Genomic DNA, 25,791 nt, shown 5'->3' on the forward strand with positions numbered 1-25,791 from the left:
AATGAAGCAATATTTTAGCCAGGGGCTGTCTGATAAAGGTACGAGGAAGTAGAGTCCTGTGGAAAAATCCCAGGCAGCCTATGAAGCGGCCCCAAAAGGTCCTTTTCTGCTGATAATCTCGCCCCGGGTCCTTCTGCTTCGTAATCCTGCAAAAAATCCCAAGCATTTCCAGAGACAAGGAGCATCTGCAGAAGTTCCAGGACGATGGGGAGTCCATCTCAGAGGCAACCTCTGCCCCTCGCAGCCTGTTTGGCAGGAGCTGGGCAGCCCTGCGGGGGCTTCCCCCATAAAATATCCCACCTCAGAGCTGCTGGGTGGTGTGGGGAACCCTCGTGTGCTGCCCAAGTTTTGCTTTTACATCCCATAACCTCTCCCATCCCTCAACCTCATCCCATAACCTCCTTCCATCCTTCTCCCTGCCCCCTACCAGGAAGGCTCAGCGAGACAAACACCCGTAGCTTCCAGGGGAATAAAAGGAAAAGCCAAACAGGAAAAGTAGTTATGAACAATAGGGCCCTGCCTGGGTTAATGATCAGCCCGGAGCAGGCAGCACGCTACTTTTACCCAATTACCACAGCTTATTTGCACGGCTTTTAGTACTCAGCAGGTAGTAAGGGACCTTTTACACGTCATATTTGTTATCGGGGCGAGAGGAAGGAAGATGAGAGAAGGCTGGCAGCCCTGCAGGGCAGTGGGAAGCCCTACACGAGGTGCTGTGCCCAGGGGCAAGGGGCCAGGCTGGACCCCCAGGGGCTGCCCGAATGCTGCTCCGTGTCCCTGCTGGGTTTGGGGCCGTCCCCTGGAGCTGCACACACCGGCTTTCCGAGCATCATCTCTTCAAACCTGAAGTATCGCCGATTCTCAGCACAATGCTAAAGTACTTCGGGAGCTACAGGGGCAATTAAAGATTTCCAATAGCACGCTGCTCCGAGGACGGCAGCCTAATTGCTGAGCGAACAGGGCATTTGGCAGCAGGAACATCACGAGCAGGGAAAAAGTAAAGCTTCCCGTGCAGCAATAAATAAATAAAGAGCTCTCCAAAGAGCAGCACCGGTGGCCATGCACTCAGCGAGGATCCTGGTGGGGCACGTGGCACAGCTTCAAGCGAGGTGCCCTCGGGACTTCACAGCACCGAGGCGCAGCCGCAGGGCTTTGAAGACGAAAGTGAACGGCAGGGTGGAGAAGGATGAGGACCCGGGCACAAGGACACGGTGCGGTGAGGTGGCGGCGATAAAACGGGTCCGTATCACGCGGTGATGCTGCCCACAATCACCTGCAGCTTCCTCTTACGGCGTCACGCCGCTTCTTCACACCCCAGCGGAGGGCTGCTGCTTACGGGAAGAGTGGTTCTTGGGGGACAACAAGCCTGCAGCAACATTTTGTGGCTACCTTTAACCCTCTGCTGAAAAGCGTTCTGATAAACTTCTGGCTTTTACTTCTCTTTTTTTTAAGAGCTCTGAGCCGTACCCGTGACGCTGTGAATAAACTACCCGTGCTGCTTCCATTTGTCCCCCAATGTTTAAAATACTCGTTGTAAAAACTCTCAGTTAACGGCTTATAATAGGACACAGGCTGGGATGAAGCAAGCAGGGAAAGCAGCAAGCGTGTTCATTTTCAGATCCATCTGGCTCCAGGAGCGTCGGGGGATGCAGTAGTAAACACTCAGAGCGCTCCAACACGTGCTCGGCGTGGGCTCCCAGAGCTGCTTCAAGGCGCAGGACGCAGCCCAAAACGCGCCCAAATCCCAAGGGATTTAAAAACCACAGCTGGGTGCTGGGGTTTGAAAGCAAGGGCAGGCACCCACCAACATCCTCAGGCACTGCTGGCTGTCCTGGTGCCCTCGCAGTGGGTAACCCTTCCCTGCCACCGCCACAAAGAGGGGAACCGGGTGGCAGAGGAATCTGGCACGAGGAGCAGCGCTATCACAGGGCCACGGAAAAAGCACTTCAGGGGCACCAGCAGCGAGTTAGATACCTAGAACTTGGCACGAGAAAAAGGAAGCGGCTGCAGACAGGAAGAAGTGATCTGCGGCAATCTCTCCAGGCTGCTTCTGCTAAAAAATTCTCTGGTATTCACAGGATGTCTGAAGTTTGGCTTTTTTCCTTCTATCTCTCCATCAGCTGCTTTAGGGTTTCATTAGACCAAAGCGAATTCTGAATCCCACACAAAAATAAAGCCAGGAAATCGGCAGAAGTCCCACTAGGTTCACCCAGAGTAGCAAGACTTTCTGGAACAAGTTACAACCGTAAATCCTGAGCGTTTGGAGAAACCCAAGTCCCTCTGATATGGATTTGAGTCCTTGTGAACCTGAAATGAATCAGACCCAGGGCAGCTGACCATGTTAGTGGCTAAAAGCGTCAACACAGGAGCAATTTGTGCTGATCTCTGAAAGCCAGAGCTGACCAGCCAAATACAACTACTAAAGAACACTGAAACACAAGTTCCCGACAACATTTGGGTCGCCGACGTCCTCCTCGTTCCGCAGAGAATAACTTTCAAAAGGAACAAAATCTAGATTTTTAGGTCTTGCCCACAAGGAAATCAGGACGCCTGATATTACCCAGCCTTTAGGAACCTGTAATTAGAGCAGTGTAAATTTAAAAACAGGTCCTTCTTGTGCCAGCCCCGGACACTGTCCTGATTGAGACCGCTCTCAAAATATTAATCCAGCCTCGTGCAGACATTTATGCGTGGGCTAAAAGCTCTGTCACTCTCACGCTTGTTAATCTTTCCTTGCAGGAAAGGCAAAGGACGGTGTGAGCTCCCCGATAACCCAGTTATCTCCCCAGCCAGAGGAGGAACGGGTGCGCCCTGCGCCCAGGTGGGAGCTGGGGCTGCCAGCGCCCCGTTTCCCCTCTCCTTCCGTCCCTTTCCGGACGGCCTCAAAGCCTGCGTTCAGTGTTTGAGCAGCGTGTAGAGCAAACACCTTAAAAGCACTGAAATTGTTACCTAGCTACCTGACAGAGCTCGGGAAACCCCACCAATCTGTGAGGCAGGGCTTCAGCCTACAGCGGGTTCATTGGGGTTTGGGGTTTTCTCCCCACAATCGCAGAAGTGTTTTTATTTCCCAAAGCCCGGGGCACGGCCAATTTGCATTCCTGCTCCTACAGAACAGCTCAGGTAAATCGCTGCTAAACCTTCATTATCAGCAACCGCAGGGAGAGCTGGAACACTTACAGGCACCGCCGCGAGCGGGGAGAAAAAAAAAAAAAAAAAAAGACCAATTATAAGCATTTTGGGTCAGGTATGAAAGGCTCAGAGAGACTTAGCTGATTACCCAACGCAGCAGGGATTGCTTGCGCTCCAAAAAGAGGCCACGGAGTCCTGGGACGGGTTTCCACCCCGAGCACAAGCAGGGGTCCCTACTGCGAGCTGGGCAGCGCCGTGCAGCTCGGGGCTTTGCCAGGGCTCCTGGATAGAGGCACGCAGCCCCCATGGGACCCCCGGTGCTTTCTCCTGCTACCTTTAAACCTTTTATGATGGCTCCATGGGACAAACCAGCGGCAGAGAAGCCTCAAGCAGGACCTGACCGCGCTGTCTGCCTCCCTAAAAACTCCCCCACCGCCCCAAAGCAACCCCACAACCCTGTACCGAGCCGAAGTGCTGCCCGGAGCACTGCTACCGGACAGCCCACGGGGTAAAGGAGGCGATTTGGGGCCGGCACCCCGGTGCTGAGCGATGTTGGTGCTCAGCACCCCGGGGCTCAGCGCTCCCCGGAACGAGCCCCTGCGGGCACCGAGCGGGGGCGGTGGGAAAGCCCCGGGACGAGCCGCGGCTGCCGGAAAGAGAAAAGTTTGCTCGGAGAGACGGGGACGGAGCAGGAGGGGGGGGCACGGAGCGGGGACAAAGCGGGGACAGGAGGAGGGAACCGGCACCGGGGACCCCAGCGGGGACCCCCCCCCCTCCCCGGGTGCTGCTACTCACAGCTGGGCGATGGCTCCCTGCGAGATGACGGCGTTGTCCGAGAAGTAGGGGATCATCGCGGCGCCACCAGCGGCCCGGCCGCCCCGCGCTGCTCCGCCCGGCCCCGCGGCATGGGGGGGGTATTGAAGGGGGGGGGGGGGGGGGGAGCCGCTGCCGCCGCCGCCGCCGCTGCCCCCGCTCCGCGCCGCGCCGCTCCCCGCCGCACTGCGCAGGGGCGGCCACGCCCCCCCGCCTGGCCACGCCCATAACCCCGCCCCCGTCTAGGCTGGCCACGCCCCCGCCACACTCGCTTTCGTGGTGGCCACGCCCCCTCCTGGTGCGGACACACCCCCTTCTGGTGTGACCACGCCCCCTTCTGATGTGGCCACGCCCCCCAACCGCACGTGGCTGGGGGCAGCGGGGGCAGCGGGGGTGGTGGTTTTAGGGCGGTTTTTGGGGTTTTGGGGTTTTTTCTCCTCATTCGGTCAGGTTGAGGCCGGAACACCCTCGTTTGAGGTTGTGGGGGTCCCTCCCTTGGTGCCCAAGGTCAGGTTGGGTGGGCAATGCAGGCTGGTGGCACTGTGGGGCCAGGGCTGGGTGGGCTTTAGGGTGCCCTGCAGCCCCCCTGCAGCACCCCAATGGGGTTTGTGGAAGGCAGGCGGTGGATCAGCCTCGATTCCTTGCCCGCAGGAGGCAGGGCAAGGCGGTGGTGGCTGGAAGCATGGTGCTCAGGGACCTGCCAGCCCAGGAGCCAGGCAGCCACCTCCCGAAGCTATTTAATGCCCAGCTCCAGCACCTGTAGGGCAGAAAGGAGGCTCCTGCCCACAGACCTCATCCACTGCCCGGGATTTTTCCACCACCTCCGTGCAGTTTTCCACCAGGAGCCCCACGCAGCCCCGCACACACCAGCCCAAGAGCCCAGCTGCGTCCTGCACCCCCTGCTTCGTGCGGAGGAAAACAAGGGAGAAGGGTTGGAGGTTCGCTCGGCCTTCCCCTTCCCATGCAATGCAGGCTGTCCCAGCCCAAGGGGACACAAACAAGATGCTATTCTCGGGCGGTGCACATGCTCAGGGTGGTAACATGGCACCAGAGAGCTGGCACTGCAAGGAGCGGGTTTAAACGCGGTGAGGATGGAGGCAGCCATCCAAACTCCCTGGGTTTGGAGCACAGTGTTAGTCCTAACACCTCCCCAACGGGGAAAAAAAAAAGGAATTATTGCCAGGGCATCACTGCAGAACTGCCCGCATGATCAGGGAGCAGAACTAGAGGCCAAAAGACAGCTTCAGCTAGGGATTGTTTCCAACTAAAACTTGCAAAGGGCAGAGGAGCTCTAAAAGTGACACAAGTGGTGGCAACAGCCCCAGGTCCCACTGAAAGGTCCCCGCCAGCCCCGCTCCCAGCGGTCCCAGGGGAAGACGAAGCGGCAGAACTCGTGATTCTGCAAGTTCTGCTAGGACATGGTTGGGCTGCATTAATTCAAGCAACGTCATCTCATATAGCCCAGAGCACATCCCTGGTAACAGTTCTTCCTCGCAGCTGTAAAGAAGACGCCGTGCCAGCTCGCTGCGGTGCCAAAAAAAGTCATTTTGCTGAACAGAAATGAAGTGAGCTGCAAGAAGCGATGGAAAAAATCAGAGCATTAGAGAAATGGAGGGTAACTCAATCCTTCCAGAGGTCAAGAGACTGGCAGGAACCTCCCATCGGTAGTAACGCATACCACACGTTCAGAGACTGAAAAACAAGCCCAGAACTTCTCCTCTATTCTAATTAACAACTGAAGGGCTTTATTCAAGCATTGTGGAAAAACAACTGCGTTTAAATAGAGCCCAGAGAGATGTCAGGCTTGTTACCTGCAACTAGCATCACAAAGGCAAGCCCTCAAAACTGCTAAAAACAAGCGCGGTGATTAACTCTCCTTATTCTTATGTGGAAGTCCTCTCGGCTCAGCTAACAGCTGGCTAATGGGGCTGCAAATGAACGAGCCCGGGATTAACACAGACACAAGCACTGCGCCTCCATATGCTAGGAGACCAAATGGAGACAGGAATATCCCAGCTCTTTCCTTTCAGAAACTTCAGAAAGCAGGAGTGGGAAACGCTCAGAAAGTCCGCATATTGAAATCCATCCTAATAAAAGGGCTTTCAGTCTGGGTTTGTTGCCACAAAGACTGGAATATTAGCCCGAGAGTGGCCCTGCCGTCAGGCAGAGTAAATCAGATCGGTGCCTCGGTTCCCGGTGCCCATTTACGCGTTATTTTCATCCAAGAGCTGAAGCGTCAGCCCACCAGCCTGCGGGAGGAGCTGGGGCAGCACGAAGGGGCTTCGAGGGGATGGAGACGAAGGCAGAGGGACACGAGAGCCGAGGAACCGCTCGGTGCTGTGAGCGGCTGCACTCTGCTGGGGTGAATGCATGAGGAGATCGAAGCGCACGAAATCGCAGCGATGACAGGTAAGAGCCTAAAGCACGGCCGTGCCGCACAGGGCATGTGAGCCCAGGCATTAATCACGGCGTGACAAGCTGGAAATAAATCCGTCCGGGGTCTCAGGCGCTTCCCAGCCCGCTGCATGAAATTACATTTTGCTGCGGGGGGGGGGAAAGGGCACCGCGTGGCCGAGCTGTGGGTCGGCATTCACACTCCTGGGGAGGCCACAGGATCAGTGCCACCACGCTGCCGCATGGCCAGGCAGTAACCAAGCCCCCAGTCTGTGATTTCGGCCCCACATCGCTCTCACCGGGCAGCAAGGATTCCGTCTAACCTTTGAACACCACGCAGACTCATCAGCTCCAGCTAGATGCATGGTGTAAGACACCATAAAGGGACCCATCTGTGGACCTTTGGAAAGCCAAGCACCGGCCGTGCGGGCAGGCAGAGCCAGGCACGGAGCATCCCGATAAAAAATGAGGACAGAGCGCTGAGGATGCACGGCCAGGCACTTCGAAAGAAGGACCGGAGAACTGCCCCTGGAGGGATGTTCAAGGGGCTGGAGGGAGAAAATCTAGACACGAGTCTCTTGCCCTGGCTGTTAGTGTTCTGTTCTGCAGACAGCAGGGCTGAAAAAGGTGCAGTTTACTCCTAAAACCATCATTATCCCCACTGTCTGTACCTCAAAGCTGCAGTCACAGCAGCGTACACCCACCTGCCTTACCTTCCTTGTGCATTTTCACCTTGCAGTGATCTAACAGGGTACATCCACGTCCCACACGGGGCCGGCAGCTTGCAAATGGGATCCTCCTCGGACAGCCGAGGCCTGGCTACACCAGCCATCAGGAAAACTGCACGAAGCTCTCTGGTCAGGCTCTGCATTAGCATCTGCAGATTTGGCAGTTGCAGAAGCAAGCTGCAGGACAGGGTGTCATCAGCGCAGTGTCCACATGCAAAGAGGGCGTTAATGGAGCTGGTGGTGCCATCCAAGATTAACAGTTTAAGGCTGAATTGCTGCTTCTGGTCAGACCACCCAGAGGTGTGGGTGTCACCATAACCCACCCACCTATCTCACAGGGGTTTGCTGGGCGTCTGCTCGCATGAAGATGATTGAAGTGGGAGCAGGGATTGTCTTATCAGGCACGTTTGGTTCGTAACGCAGCCCCACATGGGCCCAGCCACCTCTGCATTTCGGTTTGTATGCCAGCAAGCCTCTGCTGCTCTCAGTTCCCTCATTCAAAAACACCCTGATGAACATGAGCTGTTATCATCATGTCTCTAGAAACTGCTTTCAGTGGCTAAGAAGGGTTAGGTGTTATTTTAAGTTTGCCCAAAGTCCAGGTACTCTGCAAAAGCAAGGCACGGTCTTCCCTTCCTCCAGCACAGCAGGGTGAGCCTGTGGAAGGGGCTGCAGCTGTAACGTTAGCCATGTTCAGGGTAAAAGGGACAGCGGGATGTTGCCAGGCATGGAATTTAGACCTATTAGCAGCAGTGTAATAGGTAAGGCAATGCAGAGCCTGGACCCACGTTTCCAGGTTATGGAAAAAACTCTGGGGCTGCTGTGTTCGACAAACACCCCCCATCACATCCTCCCTCTCCTGGGAAATGCACGGCTGCAGTGCCCGCGCGGCCACCTTCACGGCACGTACGGAAAGTTTGCTCCGGCCTGCCGGGCAGCTGTTTCCACCGTCGTTGTGAGAAGTCGGAGTTTGAAAACAACACGTCACTGCCCGCAGATGAGCACGAGAGCCCTGCACAGGCAGAGCCGCAGAGATCAGAGGTAGCGAGTTCATTTCCGTGTGCGCAGGCGGGGCGCAGCGCTTTGTTTTCTCACCGGCAGCTCTACTCGATCTTTCCCCACACAGGCAGCTGTCTCGGCATCAGGCCTGGTGGGGAAAAGAGGGTCTTACGAGGCAGATTTTAAGGACGGGGTGCTAGACTCTGCAGCTGTTCAGGAGTCAAAGGCTGTAGTGTGCCTTCTCTCCCGGTGAGAGGTCAGCTAACTCATCCTACGGCTCGGCGGATGTGGAGCTCTCGGTAGTGAGCAGTCCGAGCTGAGATGGAGCGGATTAGGAGCACAAACAGATGGCTTAGCTGGGGAGAGCCTTCAATCACTGCAGCCAGCCTGTGAGCAGGCAGAGACTGAGCCTCTGATAGCAGCACCTCCTGTGCGGGTCTCCTACCGCTGCCCCGGTGCCCCGCTTCGGAGGGAGAAGTGCATCAGCGAGAAGTCGCCTTGCAGCACAAAAACCAGAGACAACTGTGTTATCTCGTCTCATTTATCAGCACAACACGAAGCCATTTCGGTAGCAGTGGTCATAAACAAGCCAACGCACGCAGGGCAGGAGGAGAAACTGTGTAAAGAAACAGAACTTTCCCAGCGCTAAGAGGCATGCCACCCACCAAGGCAACACTCGCACGTTAGGCACAGCAAGGGAAATACAGCAAAGTAATGAGAAAGGAGCCTGTATCTGGTTTGGAGAAGGAAAAAAAAAAAAGAGGGGGGAGGCAGGAACCGGGAAAGCATGCAAAACTGTACTTGAATCCTGAAGAACCAGTCAGAACAGGAAGCCACACTCTAAATTTGGTTATTTAAGCTGTCAAAGAGTATTTCTGTTTTCAGTTCTTGTGCAAAGAATCAGACAGGAGCAGAGGTAGGGCGATAAGCATCACAGACAGAACAAAACCACGCTTTCAGAGCCCGTTTGGTCAGTTGCCCATCACGATCAATGATTAGGCTTCTCAGCTGAGAATTCAACACCTATTTTGCAATATTATCACTTCATTAAACCCTTCCCTCACAAAACCCACACCCAATCCTTGTACAGTTTGCTTGTCGTTAAATCTCAGAGGGTCTGACACAAAGAGGTCAAGGCTCAATTACACCCGCTGTACAGCTGCAGAAGCACAGGGAGCTGCAGGGACTGGAACCAAAGGGGAAGCACAAGGGACACGAGCAGCCACGGCTGAAGGTCTGGTACCAGCGCTGATGTTGGACGCTGCCAGGCACGGAGAGACTTTTGCTGAAACATCTTGCCCACAGCTGCCTTCTCCTGCTCCCAGCAAGGATGTTTAACATGGTGAGCTTCCTGGAGAGCTGCTTTCCACACGCACTCATGCGATTTCCAGAGCAGCCTTCAAGAAAAGTAGCTCTTTGGATACGCAACTGCAAAGCATCCTGTTTATGCAGCAAGCTGCTCTCCATGCGAACATCCGTGCTGCTTCTGAAAAGCTAACCCAGAGCCTTGCAAACCACTACAGCACTACCTGGAGTCCAGCAAAGAAGAAATGCCAAGCTGACATGGCTGAGATGATGAAACAGCAATGTGCTATTTCAGTGACCTATAGAAAAGGAACAGGTAAATCCGCTGAAGTGTCAAGCACAACCTGATTTTTAAACTAATTTTAGAAAGGAATGTGTTTGATGCAAAGATACCAAAGCACTGAATGGCAGTAAGTCCAGAAACCCTTGCTGGATTCTCACCATACATTTGAGTGCCTGAAATCCACGCAGAGCTGAAAACAAAGGATTGCCGTGTAACTTTCAAGCCTTGCCAAGGTACCCTACCAGGAAAGGGACCAGAGCTGCTATTTTGGAGTCTCCCTTTCTATTTACCACTGGAATCTTTCATCAGCTTAGACTCCTCTGGCCCAGAGAACCTGGTTCATGCTCAGCAGGAGACACAAGAACGTCTGGAATCCCCGTCAGCCCCTCCTTTGTAACCTCTGAAGGAGGAGCACAAGTGCAGGGGGGCAGCTGCTCCGGGCTTGCTCGGCGCTGAGCAGACCCTCGTGGTAGCTGAAGGATCTGACCCACCTTCATTCCTCTTACTTCCAAGTTTGTCCTTGCCTTGTTGTTCCTCATTCTCTTCCGTTCACACACTTAGAATGACAAATTATCAGACTTTTCGTAAGCCTTCATATTTTGAGCAAGCTCCTTGCAATAGCAGCGTGCGTTTACCTAGGAATTTGGTAATGCAACAACTCATACGGACTTGCTTGATCCCTCAGCTACGAGGATCGAGTCTCAAGCCTTCTTCTTGCTTATTGTGAACCACGGGTATGTAATCGGACTGGCCTGAACACACTGCAACCACAGCAAACCTGCAGTAAACTAGCCCTGCAGGTATCTGTTACCAATCTAACAAACCTGATTTTACTACAATTGCTATACCTTTGCTCACAGTCTGGTGATGAAACACCTGGCACTCAGAACGAAGGCTCTCAGGAATCGTGCTGCGTGGCCCGCAGAACTTTTCCCAGCGGTCAGCAGAGCTGGCAGATGAACAGAGCAGTTCTTTATCTTGGTATTACATTCTCCACAAGCAGCTGTAGTAAGTGCCACGGAGAGACTAAGCTGTCACCGAAAGGAAGGACAGAAAGATGGATTCAGGAAATGCATTCTGAAGATAAGGTTCGTGCTACAGGAGCTTAGTAATCTCCGGCATGGATAAACACAAGCTCTTCTGCACACCACACACGCAACTCCCTCTTACTCAAGATGTGGAGTTAACAAAGTGCCTTGCAGACCCACCAGAAGATCCAGCTGTAGCTCAAGTACTGACAAAATGATGGTTTGGCAGCTGGGGCAGCAAGCAAAGGAAGCACAAGGAAGGTTTAGGTGCCAGAACGGGCAGCGCATGGTTTTCAAAGTCTCTTCTAACGTGAGAGATGTGCTCTAAGGATAACCAGAGGTGATAGAAGATAACCAGAGCCTGCCACAGGAGCACCAAATGGCAGCGATACCCATCTCCCACAGTCACAACCGACACAGGATGGCAAAGAGTCACGCATCTTGGTGTGGATGCTGAGAGCCCTTTGAAGTGCAGTGGCTGTGGAATCACCCGGTCCCTCCTCTCCTCCCAGGGACCCACACACATCTGCCGTGACCCTCGGGTGGTGAGGAGCCTGCAGGGAGTCCCAGCTTAAAAATCAAAGAAGCTGGCTTACCTTCCACACCTCGCACAAGGAAACCCATGCATTGCTATCAAGGTAGCTGAAAACAACTTCTGTGCAGTAATTAACCATAAGCTTCTGCATTAAATTGGCGTCTTCCACTCTTAAAACAAAAGGTATTTACTCACAGCTTGAAACCTTGAGGCACCTTGGCACATCCAACTCTTATCACAGCAATAATCTGATTTGTTTTCCTTCCCAGTTCACTCCTGGAAGGAACTACTTTGACTAAAGAAGAAAACCAAAGCAGAAGGTAAGCACACGTGGGCTGCAAAAGTAACGCAGCCTCCCCCCTCAGGCGGGGCAGACAAGCACTTTTAGAGAACATTTTCAGGTGGCAAGCCCCAAATTCAGAGCAGGGCCCAACCACTTTCTGTGGCACTCCCAGGGAACACCAGGCCCCGTGGCTTTACCTGTGCAAACGGACTTTAGCCTGACCCAGCAGCAGGCCATAAAAGTGCAAAGATTTCCTCGGAAGTCCCGGCAGCCTGGCCGGGGAGCACTGCAGGCTCAATTTTATTCTCAGCAGCTTCTGTGCGGCCTCAGAGGCTGCATTGGGGCAGCGAGTGCTGCTCCAAGGTGTGCCAAGTGGTGAGCGCACAGCTCGCGGGGAAGCAGAGGCACCATTTCAACACAACAAACACAAACTGCAACCGAGAGGTTCTGGCAGCGCAGCCAGCAGAGGTTGCAGCCCGCTGCTGCCCCGGGGATGTCGTTTGTCAGCAAAACAAAGATGCTGAATCCCTGCAACCCTGGCACGGGGCACACAAAAACCGGACGGTATGAAGCAGGTTGGTGTAAGCACAACTCAGAGCTCGCTGCATTTTAGGTGAGCTTTAATGACGCTGGGGTGATGCAGAGGTTGTTAACGCACGGGGTTCGTTAAGGCAGTTCCATGTGATAGCAACAAGAGTGGGGACAGGAGAGAGGAGCAGGCCCTGTACAGCTTCCAGATAGCTAATAAAAACGTCTGGAAGGTAGTTACGAGGGCAATAAACGTAATAAATAGGTCGTTCGGTACACCTGCCTGTGCAGTAGCTCCGTCTTAGTCTCATTAACCAAGAATTAGGTGACAAGGACTGGCTTGGTCAGGAGCTGCAGAGCAAGAACATGGACTCGTGCTAAGAATTTGGGGATTTCACCCCAAAACGACAAGAGTGCTGACAGCTATGGCAGGGTGCAGTGACCCTCCTGGGCTTCACTGGGAGCAGGGCTAAGGGGTTCTGGAAAAATCCTGAAAAATTTGAAGAGTAGGGAAAGCCAAACTGGTTTTCACCTACTGTCCTAGCGCCAGGTATTTGCAGTAACACTTTGCTGCAATTTTCAGTAACAGAGCGAGGTCTTTGTAAAGATCAGGTGCTTGTTCACTATCCCCTAGCATCTCCCTCAAGCACAGAACCAAACCATTTCGCTTTGCATCAGTACAAAACAGTCGGCCAGAGAGCACAGAAGTTTGCCAGTGGCAGAGCACACACGAGCTCTCTTTCTAATATTTAACACCTCTCAGGGAAAACCTTTAAGCAGATCGTAACTCGGAGCAGAAAACTCCTCACCCTGTCTGCGATGGTGCTGGCAGAAGCACTCTTAAGAGCATCCTAAAGGAAGGAGCAGAGCTCCCGGCAGAGCAGACGTCGAGGGCTGGTGCTGCTAGAGGAGAGGACGGGCTGAGCTGTGTGCTGATGCTCCCTTCGTGCCAGCAAACCCCAAGGAAGAGGCAAGTGCAGACTCGTCACGTCATCTGACTGCTGCCTGCAGCAGGTTGAAGCTCAAACACCGTTTCCACACACTTCCTTTCCCTTCTCTGTCAGGCTCCAGTCCGTGCAATCACAGTGTCTGTGGTGTGAGCCCTCAAAGAGCACACACAGGTCAGCGCCTGGATACACGAATTGCTGCAGGCTTTCTTGAGGTACCTACCTGCAAGTTTCCGCTCATGTTTGAAACACATTTCTCTGCCGCCGTGGAGGATATTTTAGATCGGTTGCTGGATTTTTTAACAGCTACTACTTGCTACCTTCCCCTGAAAGCCGGGGATTAGATAAACTTACTCAAGAGCTGTTTACAGACATCTGTTGCTCCTCCACAGCAGGACTTCAGGTTGATGACTTACCACGTTTGACCCTTATTTTTATCCCACTGTAATCAAACACATTTCACACCCATCCCCGTGTTTTCCTTACGAAGGATCTTGGCTTTGGTTAGCTCTCTGACCCCAGCCACAGGAGTCACTGAGTTCAGATCATCACATAGCAGCAGGTTGTCATTTCCTACCCTAGGAAGTTATTTCAAGTATATTAAAAGAAGAAATGTTTGTTTCAGCCCTAACCTACCATTGTTGCTAAGTGCCCACAACAATGAAACGCCTCCCATCCCCTCCAATACATTATGTATACTGAGACAGGTCATGAGTTGATCTTGTGACTGCTGGAAGGCTAAGAGAGAAATTAAAATTAAGAGATTAGCTGAGTTCAGTCTGAGCCTTTGGGAATTGTGTTTTCCAGCTTTCCTAACAGTCATGAAAGCTGTAAAATGAAGAAACAGCGATTCTTAAATCATCATTTAAGGGTAGGAGCCTGGAGGGAACAGAACAGTCACCTTCCCTGAGCCAAGCAATTGCAGGACTACGCTGAAGTCATGGGAATGTGCAACCACGACTGCTTTTTCTTTCATCCAAGTTGGTCCCAAAACCAAGGCCCGCATCTTTTTGAAGCCCTTTAAATACTAAAAATGACAGCTTTTGTAGTTATCTACCCATGCAAATGGCATTAAGCAAAGAACTGTAACAGCCAAAGAGCTCACGAAGGGAGAACTACTTCACCTTCACTTCTCCTTTACTCCCCCTGGAGGGAATCTCACTCCTTTCAGATGGTTTGGCTGCAACATTTTAAGCCATGAAAGTGCTCCCGCTGCTGGACAAGTTACCCAGTTATATACTGAGGTGGCTTATTTTAAGTTTAGATGAAATAATTCTTTTGATGGCTTAAAGGGTAGGAGAAAAAGCTTTCAAGAGGTCTACTGTTGAGACTACGACTACATTACAAAAACACCACTGATACCTGTCACCATTAATACTTGTCACCATTCGATCAGATGACTTCCAGTATTTGTTTGGGTTTCAGATATAAGCATTTAATCGAAACAAGTTCTTCCTGAAGCAACTGAAACTGGCACGTACAAGAATGCACGTCTCCATACAAAACAATCCCAATTAAAACGAAAAGAGTAGCACCTCCTGTGATACTCCCGCTAACTCACAGAACCCAGCTCAGCTCGTGAGGGCTACAGGGACTTCTTAAAACCAGAGAGCAGAGTGTTTATGAATGTGGCCATCCTTCTCAGAATATTCTGATGTTGGGCCAAACCCTACGGTACAGCACACAACGTCAGCGGGAGATAAGGAGAACACAACCAGGATTTGGTCCCAAAATTCAAGGTCTCCACAAACATAAAGTGCAGCATCACCGTCTTATTCAGAATTGGCTATAGGCAACACATCATCCCTTGGATGCAAACAGCAATTTGGAGAATATACTCGCTGGTATCTTTGTGAACTGTTCCCCATGTATAGTTTTTAGTGTGTCATCATTTTTTCCCCATTTCCCGCTGCAGTAGCCCCATAACTGAGGGCATCATTTAGGTCACAGTTAAATTTAAATATATTTATATATATATATATATTTAGTAAGGTACCCATGAGACAGTTACACAAGATTAACAATAGACAGAAAGTTATGTGTGTTTATGCTGGTAAAAAAAAAAATAATCCAGAATAAAACAAGCAAAACAAAACCAAAATAAACTAAAACACCGGGGAACACTTCACAAAGAAGAGCATCCTCAAAGACTCCCACAAGCCCCAAGTGAGAATCTTACCTTCTGGGCTGGGACCGGCATTCTTCTTCCCCACTGTCTGCCTCCTGCACACATAGGAGAGGAAAAAAAAAAAAAGGGTTAATATGCTTTAACGTAGGCAGAATCCAAAGACTTGCATTTCGCTGGTTTGACTGCAGAAGGCAAAGGAAATCCGCACTGCTTCTGCACGTAGCTGTCACTACCCAGGAACTCATTTTCTGCTCGGTTGTCACTTGATGTTCACTCACGACCCTTTTAAAAGTCGACCTACAAGAATTTTTGCCAGTGCAGGATTTAGCAGGCATTCACATTTCCTTCCAATGACCCCTGCCAAACATGGCAGGCCAAGAGCCAAACACGTGGCTTAATTCTGGGCAAAAACATTATGTTTTTTAATTATCTTTATATATATCGTATTAATTCGTATTCCGGTGTCAGCAATCAAGTTTAAGAGCCCACAAAACCAGAAAGTAATAAAGCTGCCAGCTAGGAGCTGGGGAGCACAGATAGGCTAGGAAGTGGCAACATGAAATACGACGCTGCTTTAGATGCAAGATTAATACACACAACCTCCAGTGCACTGGGGAATTTCACTAGGCATACCTCCTAAAGCCCAAAGCAAGACCTCGGCAGAGAGATCTCAGCAATTAATTCCTTGTCACAGGGCATTTAAGTATCTGTTGCCAGGCACTGGCTGAAGATGGAGTACAGGATCTGCTTTAAATCAGTGAAACCTTACTGTGTTTATGCGGGCCTGCGGAAAGGAACATATTTTAAAGCATTCCAAGCATTCGGTCGTGCAGGGGCATCCCAAGAAAACCAGAGGTCGGCACAGGGAGCCAAAGGAAGCAAAAGGATGATTTTATGTCTGGCTGGACACAAGCAGGTGGGTGCAAGAGCCCTCAGGTGTTCTGCCCACAGGGGTGCTACCCACGCCAGCCCTGCTCTCCCATCGACAAGCGAGATGGGACCGCACGGTCCCCTCCAAGGGGAGCAGCATTTTCTTCCCCTTCAGCTTTCTTCGGGACAGCAACACAGCAGATGCACGAGCTGCTTTCTGTTTTACAGACCACGGCACGCGGATGGAGACAGAGAGAAGGCACGGAAGGGATCTGGGCTAGGGAAAGTGTTCGCTCTCCACGGAGTCAGCGGAGAAGAGGACGAGGAGCTGCACATCCCAGGCCTCTCGCTCATCCCTACCAGTGTGGGCATGCAGCTGCCCGGGCAGGAGAGCCGGTGAAACAACAGGAGAGGGAGCGACTCCGGAACAGACACCTTACCAAAACACACAGGAACTAACAGGTTTAAGCATCAGGCTCAGAAAAGGGGAGGAGTGGAGTAAGTTAAGTTTCTGTAAGAGAACTGTACCAACAGATGCTTTTGCCTGGAAATCTTTTCAGGTATATTCTTGTGCTTACTGCATGCGAAGCTTGAATTGAGTTCCTCTGTTCTTCTATTGTTTGCAAAGCTTGTGTTGAGTCTATTCTTCTATTTTGAAGAACAGAACTAGAACAAGGCCATGAAGGAGTTCACTGGGAACCACCTGCAACCACAAACTCAAGCTAAAACCCGCAGACCATCGACAACAAGCAGGAGCTGGCACAAATACCTTTTACTCATCATACCTTAGAATTAGCTCAGCATTTCAGCAGCTCGATAAGGAAGCTGGCATGCCCGTCTCTGAAAATGGGAGCCCCAATGCCTTCCACAGACAACACAAAACAAGCCATAGCGTCATTCAGAAAGGTGCAAAAGCACGGGTGAAGAGCAGCCACCCGGGGAGCAGAGTTGCACTGCAGGAAGCCAAGCCCTCCTTGCTGCGATGGGATGTCAGCATCCCTCCAGCTGCGTTCAGGGGCTGGCAGGACACTTCTGGATGCTCTCTGGGCTCCAGACCCGAGGCTGGCCTTGCGAAAGAAGAAATCCAACGGCATAAAGTCACTTTCCATTATTCAAGCTTTTGCAATAACCACACTGGCTCAAGACCTATCTGCCTGACTGTTGTCCACGGCTCCAAACACTGGACAGCTGTCCTGGCAATCCGCGCTCCCAGGGCGGCCAGAGTCTCTGTGCACTTCAACTGCTTGCTTAACACCTCAGGACCAGTGGTTATCCCATGGACCATGCTACTCTCTCTGCGCTTTGGTGTATTTTGTCTTGACGGGTGGTAACAGCAGCATGTTAAGTTTGCAGAAGCAAGGTATCGAGCACTTCTAAGAAGTTGGCTCGTGCTTAACTAGCACAAAAGCAGCAAGTACTTGCATTTCTAGAGCAAGCAAAGAAAGTCTAAGTCAGTCCTAAATACTTCACATACCTCCTTTCCTTGCCCTCTTCCCCTAAATTTGTTATCCGAACCACCAGCACTTCCCAGGAGAGTGCATATTTTATTTCTCACCCCAGCACCGGAAAGTGCAGGCGCTTCCCAGTGGTTTGGAGCGGAAAATCCGATGGTGAAAAGGGCAGCTCTGATGGCTGAGACCACACGCTAGGTCAGGCAGCCAGCATCGGCACAGAAGCCACAGAGGCCACCTCCTCGGTGCCACACAGCAGTTAGAGCAAACTGGAGCGATGTGCAGAGCTAAACTCACCTCGGGCTGTGCCAGAGCAGACAACTATCTGTATGCTGATATCTGGGTTTGAAAACAAAGGTCCCAGTTTGAAAACAAAGGTCTGGATTACCTTGGGCAGACTCTGCACTAGGTTCTGGAGACCTGCCTGCAGAAATGGAGGGATGTGGAGCGTCCTCCACACTCCTCCTTGCTGAGTCTTGCAAGAACTTACACAGCTTGTGAGGCTCTGTTGGGAAGGCTCCTTATTAGAAGTCCTTGCAGAATGTTAAAAGCAAAACAAAACCAAAAGTTGCACACAAGATTTGCAGGATAAGGATTCGCATTTGCAGACCAGTCACTCAAGTACCATCAGCAGGAGAGCCCCACGAGCTGACAAAGACAGCAGCACCACAGCTGTCTTCACTGGCTTTGACCAGCTCCAGGAGCTGGACCCGATGATCCTCGTGGGTCCCTTCCAACTTGGGATATTTTGTGATTCTATTGACCAGTTCCCAGCCCCACATCGTTACTTGGGGTGGCACAACTTGATGCAGCGACCTCACAGCACTAGGATGGCAGTATCAGATGCGGGGGACAAACTTGAGCGTAAGGAAGACACTGGAACCACACGCCCTGCATCCAGGAGGCCGCATCACCTGGGGGCCTTGGCGTGCCAAGTGTCCCAGACAAGATCAGCAAGACAAGAAACTGGGAGCCGGTGCCAGCCACACGGTTAAATTCCTCTGAACAAATTTGTTGGCTATCTGAAGTCCTTCCGAAAGCACCACTAGCTGTGGGTGTGTGTTACTGCTGGAACTTCTCAGATCCTGCCAGAGCATAGACTCTGATGAATTCCCCATGGGCTGGTGAAAAAGTTGATGAGGGGCATGGAGAGGACATGGAGACACAGACAAGGGAAGAGGTCAGAGCGGGGGGAAGAGCTCTCATACATGCAGGATAGCTGAAGACTTTTTTTATTTTTTATTTTTTGTGTAAGCCAAAACAGCTCAAGAGCACGTATTTGTCTAGAGAACAAAAACAATTGAAAGAGCACTTGCAATCTCTACCGTGCTGTTCAGGAAGCCCAGCTATGCAAACATTTTCAGTATGGTAATGATAACGAATGGCCATTTCCACATGCCAAAAAAAAATTCAGGTCACAGCAACTGGCAAGCCTGGCACGCCATAACCAGAAGTCCCACAAATGACAGGAGAAGAGCCTGAAATATGCAGCTCGTTAACGTGGCTCCACTCAAAATTCAGCCCTCAAGAGCTCGATGTGGAGGAGGCTAGACACAGCCCAGTCAACCACCATCTGTCTCTGCCGAAGCTCTTACAGGATTTCTTTAATATTAGACATAAATGTAGCAGATTTGTGTCAGGAGCACATCTATGCAGAATAGAGCTGGCTGGCTGTAGACAAGTGTGATTTGAGCAAGAGATGCATCGCCTGGGATGCTATCTGGAGCAGAACTAACCTTCACTTTGAGGATGTCACGAGGCGCTTCTGAGCTCCTCCTCAGCAACGACAGCCATCCCAGTGCATAAAATGCTCCTTTGCTGCATCCCCCTTGTGTTCTGCTATTTACAGGGTGCTGAGATTTGGGTGGCTGAATGCTAACACATCCCTGTGATCACCTTACCCCACTGACCGCCTCCTTTGCACCCGTAACATCTCATGGACAGAAGGCTTTGGGGATGCAAGAAGACACTTCCAGTGCTCCCGTACCACACATACCCAACCACTGCTACTTCTCCTCTCCCACACCAGCACCCCATAACCACATAGCTGGCTGGCAGCTCTGTGCTGAGCTCCGCACACCCTGCAGTCCTGCAACTGCAAGAGACACGAAGCCCGAAGTGTCCGGCGAGGTGGAGCTGCAGCGACGAGCCGCAACACTAGAGGGGGAGGCAGGACAGGGCAGGCGATGCCAAGCCATGGCCGAGCGCAGCCTTTACTGGAGGCAGCGGCTCCGACTGACGTGTCTGCTAAAACAACACGCTCCCCGTCACTCGGCCGTGTCAGAAGGCCACGTTGCTGCCAGTGCCCTGCTGCACCAGGGCATGGATCACGGCCTGTGGTGGATCACGGCCTGCGGTGGATCACGGCCTGTGGTGGATCACGGCCTGCGGGTGCCCCTTTGTGGGGACAGCTCTGAGGAGCAGCTTGCTGGTTGTGGGCAGCTGGGGTTGGCCTCTTCTCACACATAACTAGTGATAGGATCAGAGGGAATGGCCTCAAGTTGTGCCAGGGGAGGTTCAGGTTGGAAATGAGAAGACATTTGTTGTCAGGAGGAGCAGTCAGGTGTTGGGACGGGTTGCCCAGGGAGGTGGTGGCGTCACCGTCCCTGGGGGTGTTCAAGGAGAGGTTGGACGTGGTGCTTGGGGACAGGGTTTAGTGGGTGATACCGGTGATGGTTGGCCCAGATGATCTTGGAGCTCTTTTCCAACCTTAATGATTAAAGAATCATTATGATCCTATGCTTGGGCAGCAACCCCAGACCCTACAGCCCGTGACCTGTGGCAGTGGCGAGAGCCTCAGCTCCTCTCCCAACCTGGGCTGCCCACACCCTGCGGCACCCACACCATAATGAAGGGTGAAGGAGATGACAGCATCCATGCAGGAATGTGGAGCCCCCTGATGTGGGACTGCTCCGGCCCCACAGCACCCTCCGGCCCCGGCCTGCATGGAGGAGGGAGCTGAGCAGCACCAAAAGGCTCCAGAGGGAGTCGTGCCCTGCTTTCCTTGACCAGAAACACAGGCCTCGGGGGAAACGGAAGGAATGAGTCGCATAGCTCTAAACTAGGCCACATATTAAATGCAGTTTAAAGTGGAAGATGAAAAAATTCCATCTCTGCTCCTTTCAGGCCGTGTAGGACAGAATATGCAAAACATTAATCCTGTTTGCGCTTTGATCCGCTGCCAACTATCTGTCATCAAAAGGCTAAGAGAGAAGAGAGAAAATTTTGAGCATTATTCTGTTCCATACAATGGGAGTCACTCCATGTCACGCAAACAATTCTGCTCTTAGAAACCTCCTTTCTGCAGACTGATGCAACGATAAACGAGATTCAGTCTGTGTTATGGACAGGGACTGGAGCTGTCTGCCTGCATTTAACACTGGGAACATCAGAGCAGCTTCTTTTGTTGTACGAGATAGGATTATTAGCACAAGGCATGCATCTAACATTCACAACACTTTTACTAACCAGGGAACATTTCACACAGACTCCTCTTCACACAGACTACACCCTGAAAACACATCTTGCAAACCTTGAAAGTGATTCCAAGGTAATAACTGCTTGCTGCACACGATTTTATGCCAACATACCTGACTGCACAGACAATGCCTGGGAAGTTTTTGTATCAGGAGCGTGAGCACGCCACAGCCATCACTATCAAGAAAGCACTGACACCCCAAGCTGGACAAGGATTAGAGTTTCTGTCACCCTGCAAGCCTCAACATTTTGCTAATAGCTGTAAAGTGCACACTTAAAAATTTGCAGAACTTCTCTCCCCTTCTCCATTTTCTAACTCTTGGCTAGATGTTGCTTTTTGTGTGAGCAACTTCATTATTTTCCATCGTTTTGCATGCTTTTATAGAAATCTTCTGCACAGTAACAAACACCACTAGTGAGTGATCCCAAATTCCCTACAGGAAGGCAGACCAAGAACTGGATGTCAAGTTATTCTCGTTTCTTGAAGCTGCTAAATTTCAAAGTCAATAGTATTCTTTTTAAAAACGATCCTTACTAAATCAGCTGAGGTCTTGTGCAAGAGTAAGAGCACAGAAGCTAATTTAAAATGCTGTGAGACAGCCAATTTGAAGCTTTTTCACCTCTCTTAGCGAAGGGCAACCGGCAGCTTCTTATTTATACAACAGAAGCTGAGTTAACATGGATCCCCCCAAACCCGCAGCAAGATGCAGCCGTGCCATCAGAGAGGCTTTTCACTGATCACTGTCAGGCCACTGTCATGTGAACAACTCCAGATTTATAATTAAAGAGCGACCTCCTAGTTCCCTGCCTACCCTTCCCTTGGCTAGATCTCATCCAGTTGTTCAAACACACACAAATGCGTGGATAAATATCCCAGTCTGGTTGAGTATTGCAGAGCGTGCCATTTCTGCAGCCACAGCCTTTCTCCTAACGCAATACCACCAGAGATGTGAGCATCCACTGCACGTTTGGATTCCTTAGGGCTCAGTTCAGCTGCTGACACAGACACGGTGACATTACAGCCACCCTGGGGTACCTGAGGTCTGCACAGCTCTGGCATGAGATGCCCAAAGAAGCGACTGAACAGAAGCCCCTAAAGTCAAGGGGACCAGAAGCCACGGATATCATGCAGGAACAAAGCTCAACACCTTCCAAGATGAAATAAATACTCAACTGATGTCTATTTAGCAGTGTGCCCTGGGTAAGGCTGGTCCTATCAATGATCTCAAATCATCTTCTGGAAGAAAACAGGACAAATGGTTGAGTCAGACTGCCAAATATCTATTACGTATTTCTGTAGCAGAGACTTTCATAGAGTTGTATCAACCTCTTAAATAAACTGTGTTAGCATAAAGCCCACACATGCTGCATTTGCAGCAAGGCTGAAGTGCCAGCAACAACACTCTGGCTGGTAAAAAAGAAACAAGGGCTGACTTGAAAAGCTGGGTCGAGAAAAGGTTCCCTTTTTCTGCTAAAAAGCTGAAGAATGCCCCCAAATTCACCAGCGAGAGCTTCCGGGGCAGCAGGAAGAAGCCAGCTGAACTACAACGGTTTGTTTCCAGCCTGACTTCATCTAGAAGCAGTCACTCGGCACTAAACAGGGAGATTTGACCACAAAAAAATAAATGGACAGAGTTCACAAGTTCCCCAGCTGCACAGTAAGAACAAAGCCCAGCAGAACCCGCAGCGCTCTGTGCGAACTGCCTCAGAGAGCAGACCACGGAGAGCATCGCCCCGGCAGCAGCGTGCGAGCACTCACGGGCACGGGACAGGTCTCAAGGCTGGCTTCAAAACCAGTTCACTTCAGAATCCCTTGATCTCTGGAGAAGGTTAACCTTAGCCATTATTAAAAATGATGAAGCTAATTAATAAAGTCCCCGAGTATGCTCTAGGGAACTAGCTCGTGGCCACCTTTGGAAATACTTACATCTGCCATCAAACTCTTCTCAAAAATAGAAGCTGCTGCCAGGAAGCCTTCAAGTTTGACATTAAAGTTCTTTGGAAAGCTAAGCGGAGCAAACGAGGCCCCAGACGGGAAGGGGAGAGCTACGCAGTGCTTTGCATAGTGTTTTTACCTCTCCAAAGCCGCCGTGCCAGGGGTAACCAAGCAGCTTTCCCCAGCAGTTTCTCCCTCACCCATCACTATTTGCATGAAATAGTTTGAATGAACACCTTTTCCTCCTCTCATTTCTTCTGTGCATTAGGTTCTACGTAAGCAGCAGCTTTCTGCAGCCAGGCTTTCATTCACAGGTTGCCATTCCTTCCAGACTGTTTTCTGCATCGCTTTGCTGTGTCAGTAACCGGTATATTTAGGTCAAAGACACTGTGCTCTCGCTCTAGAAGAAAAATAAAAAGTTCCTTATCAAAGCTTTCATCTTTCCACTGGAGCTAAGGGATTTATGCAAACTTTGTTTAGATTGGACCTCACTGAAAACTGCAGAAATGAAACTCAAAACATTTGAGCACAAGAATGAGGAGCCTCCAACTGGAACAACAAGAGGCAGGATGAGAAATCCAGTGTGACACAGCCGGCTACGCTGCCCTGCGAGAGCAGATTGGAAAGGAGATTACGGTCAATTTCTGCAGCGAAATAAGCTCGCCTGATGGGGAGCACAACAGCTTCTGCTTTAATCACAGAGGCGCACCCAAGGGAAAAAAATAACCCAAACGCTATATATCCACATTAAAACCCTACACCGAAGCAGCGTTACACATGGCTTCTCTCTAAAAACTGTAGTGGCGTATCAGTCGGCACCATCTAGAGAGGTACAGACACTAAGAACCAAAATCTGTCATCTCCCCAAACAGACCTTTCCTCTAACATTAGGTGGCCTTTCAACACAGTGCAGGTATGACAGTAAAGACTGGTATTTAATGTAATCATGATTCTCTGCTAAATGCAATGCTTCCCAGAACCTTGTAGGTATCTGCTTACTCTCCTTTCAGGCAAAGATAATGAAATTGTCCATTGGAAATCTTTAAATCTTCAGGCATTCATTTCCCCACAGCAGTAGCAACTGCTTACGGTGATGGGATGAGCGTGAGAAAACTCATCTGCTGTATAAACACGGGTGCTAGAACTCCATTTTTCATACCAGGGATCGTTGCTGATGTCACAGGTGTAGTTTGGTTAAGACCAAGTCAAAAACATGCACACATACACTGCCGGATCCCAGGTGGGACTTCTAGAGATCCCCGACATCGCCGAGGTCTTGGCCTCAGGGCCCCTTTCCTGCTGGGAGAGGCAAAGGCAGCGAGAACAAAACAGGGCTGAGGAAGCTGGGGAAGCAAACCAGCCGGTAAGGAGCTGTACGAGGAGAAGCTGGAGACCTGGGACTGCAGCCGAGATCTTTTATAATTCATGAGCAGTACTCTCACACGTTACAAGGGACAAGGATGTAGAGCAGACGTGGCTGATGCACACCACCAGCTTCTGGTTTAAGCCACCAAAGTTACGTTTCCCATTGAAATGGATAAACATGAAATGGGCTTTCATAGAAAGGGAAATATTTGGGTTTTGCTCCTAAACCCAAAGGGCTATTTTAAGAGGAGGAGGAGGGTGGAAGGAAGGGAGGTACACTGCAAAGGGAAGGGTCTTTGTCTTGCAATCAGCCATCTTCCTGTTAGCATCAAGTTTACGAATAAAAATAAGTTTGGGTTGTTTTCTTTCTTTTTTTTTTTTCTTCTTTTTGCACACAGGTGCACGCTCACAGCAGCCCCATCTATATCCCACTGCAGTTACCTACAGCAAAAACCAGGGAGCTATTCCGGGGCTCTGTGCAGGCACAGTTCAGCCCCAGAGCTTTGACTTTTCCCTTAATCATCAGGTCACCAAAGCACTGCTGATCCACCTGCATCATATGAAATACTGCATTATTGCTGTGCTGGGACGGGAGGGGAGCTATCTGGATACTGGCCCCGTTTGTGCCCTGTGCCCACCCTGTGCAGCTGTGCCAGCACAGCTCCGACTCCTGGGCAGGTTTGTCATTTCCACTGCTTGCCACGCGGACAGAAGCACATGCAGCCATCTCTAAAGCACGTTTAATTTGAATCTTCACCCCATAAAATCTCAGGAGTACAAGCCTAAACCCAAGCAGTGGCTGTAACACGTGCGCATCTCTCTCCCTGCCAGCAGGCAGACAGCCTCTCACCCACTCGGCTCCTGCGAGATCCAATCCCTCCCAGCTGCGGCCAAATCCCCCCTTGACGTAAGGAGCAGACGACGCAGGGGATGAATTGGGAGCAGCGCAGATATCTTCATGACCTACCCGAACTACGAGGCCCTGGGCCTCCTGCATCAAGCATTAGAAGATAATTTTCTGGGTGAAAAAAAAAAATCTGCACATGGGAAGTTATTTAAGACTTAAGAAGGTGAAATAAAGGCTCAAAAGGAAGCAGAGCAACACCCTATGTTTTTAATTCCATGATGCTCGACCTCTAAAAAGCAATACGGGCGGGAGGGGAGGAGGGCAGGAGGTCAGCCCTGTTTGAAATTGTCAGCTCTTAGCGGTGGTTGATCTGAAATGGTGCTCAGCGGCGCGATTACAAGTGTTGATTGTTACCTGGCATTCGTGAGAAGCAAAAAAACAAAGCACAAACGGGGGTATCCAAGCAAGAACATCGCGCGGCGTGCCTGGATGCAGCAGCATCTGCGCTGCCTCTCGCAGACGGCCGCGGCGTGCCGTGGGACTCGAGCAGAGCACAGCGGGGGAGCAGGAGCAGGAGGCTGGCAGAGGTTTCCCAGCAGGAGGTTAGGCTCTGTATCAGCGGAGGAAGCGGCAGGAAAGTCTCTTCACCCCTAGACTCGGCTTGGGGAAGGAATAAAAGCAGCTCTTTCGGGCAAAACTTTGAAAGGAATGGCAGGGACAGCTGTCTGGATGTGCAGGACACAAA

General features: G+C 51.2%; 1 protein-coding gene across 2 annotated transcripts in view; it reads right to left on the minus strand.

Annotated features, from left to right (window-relative positions):
- Positions 1-4,057, minus strand: part of SSH2 (slingshot protein phosphatase 2) — a 46,795-nt gene extending 42,738 nt beyond the window's left edge. Inside the window, exon 1 of one of the 2 annotated variants that reach the window (XM_084299570.1) lies at positions 3,925-4,057. In XM_084299570.1, the coding sequence (XP_084155696.1) occupies positions 3,925-3,980 (56 nt within the window). In that variant the 5' untranslated portion in view covers positions 3,981-4,057. Of the gene's footprint in view, positions 1-1,804; positions 2,267-3,924 lie in introns of those variants that run through there. The other variant, XM_084299571.1, reaches the window with a different exon arrangement.
- Between the last annotated feature and the right edge of the window lie 21,734 nt (positions 4,058-25,791).

The sequence above is a fragment of the Netta rufina genome (genome assembly GCF_964035555.1).
Source record: "Netta rufina genome assembly, chromosome: 21".
In the NCBI taxonomy this organism is placed as follows: Eukaryota; Metazoa; Chordata; class Aves; order Anseriformes; family Anatidae; genus Netta; species Netta rufina.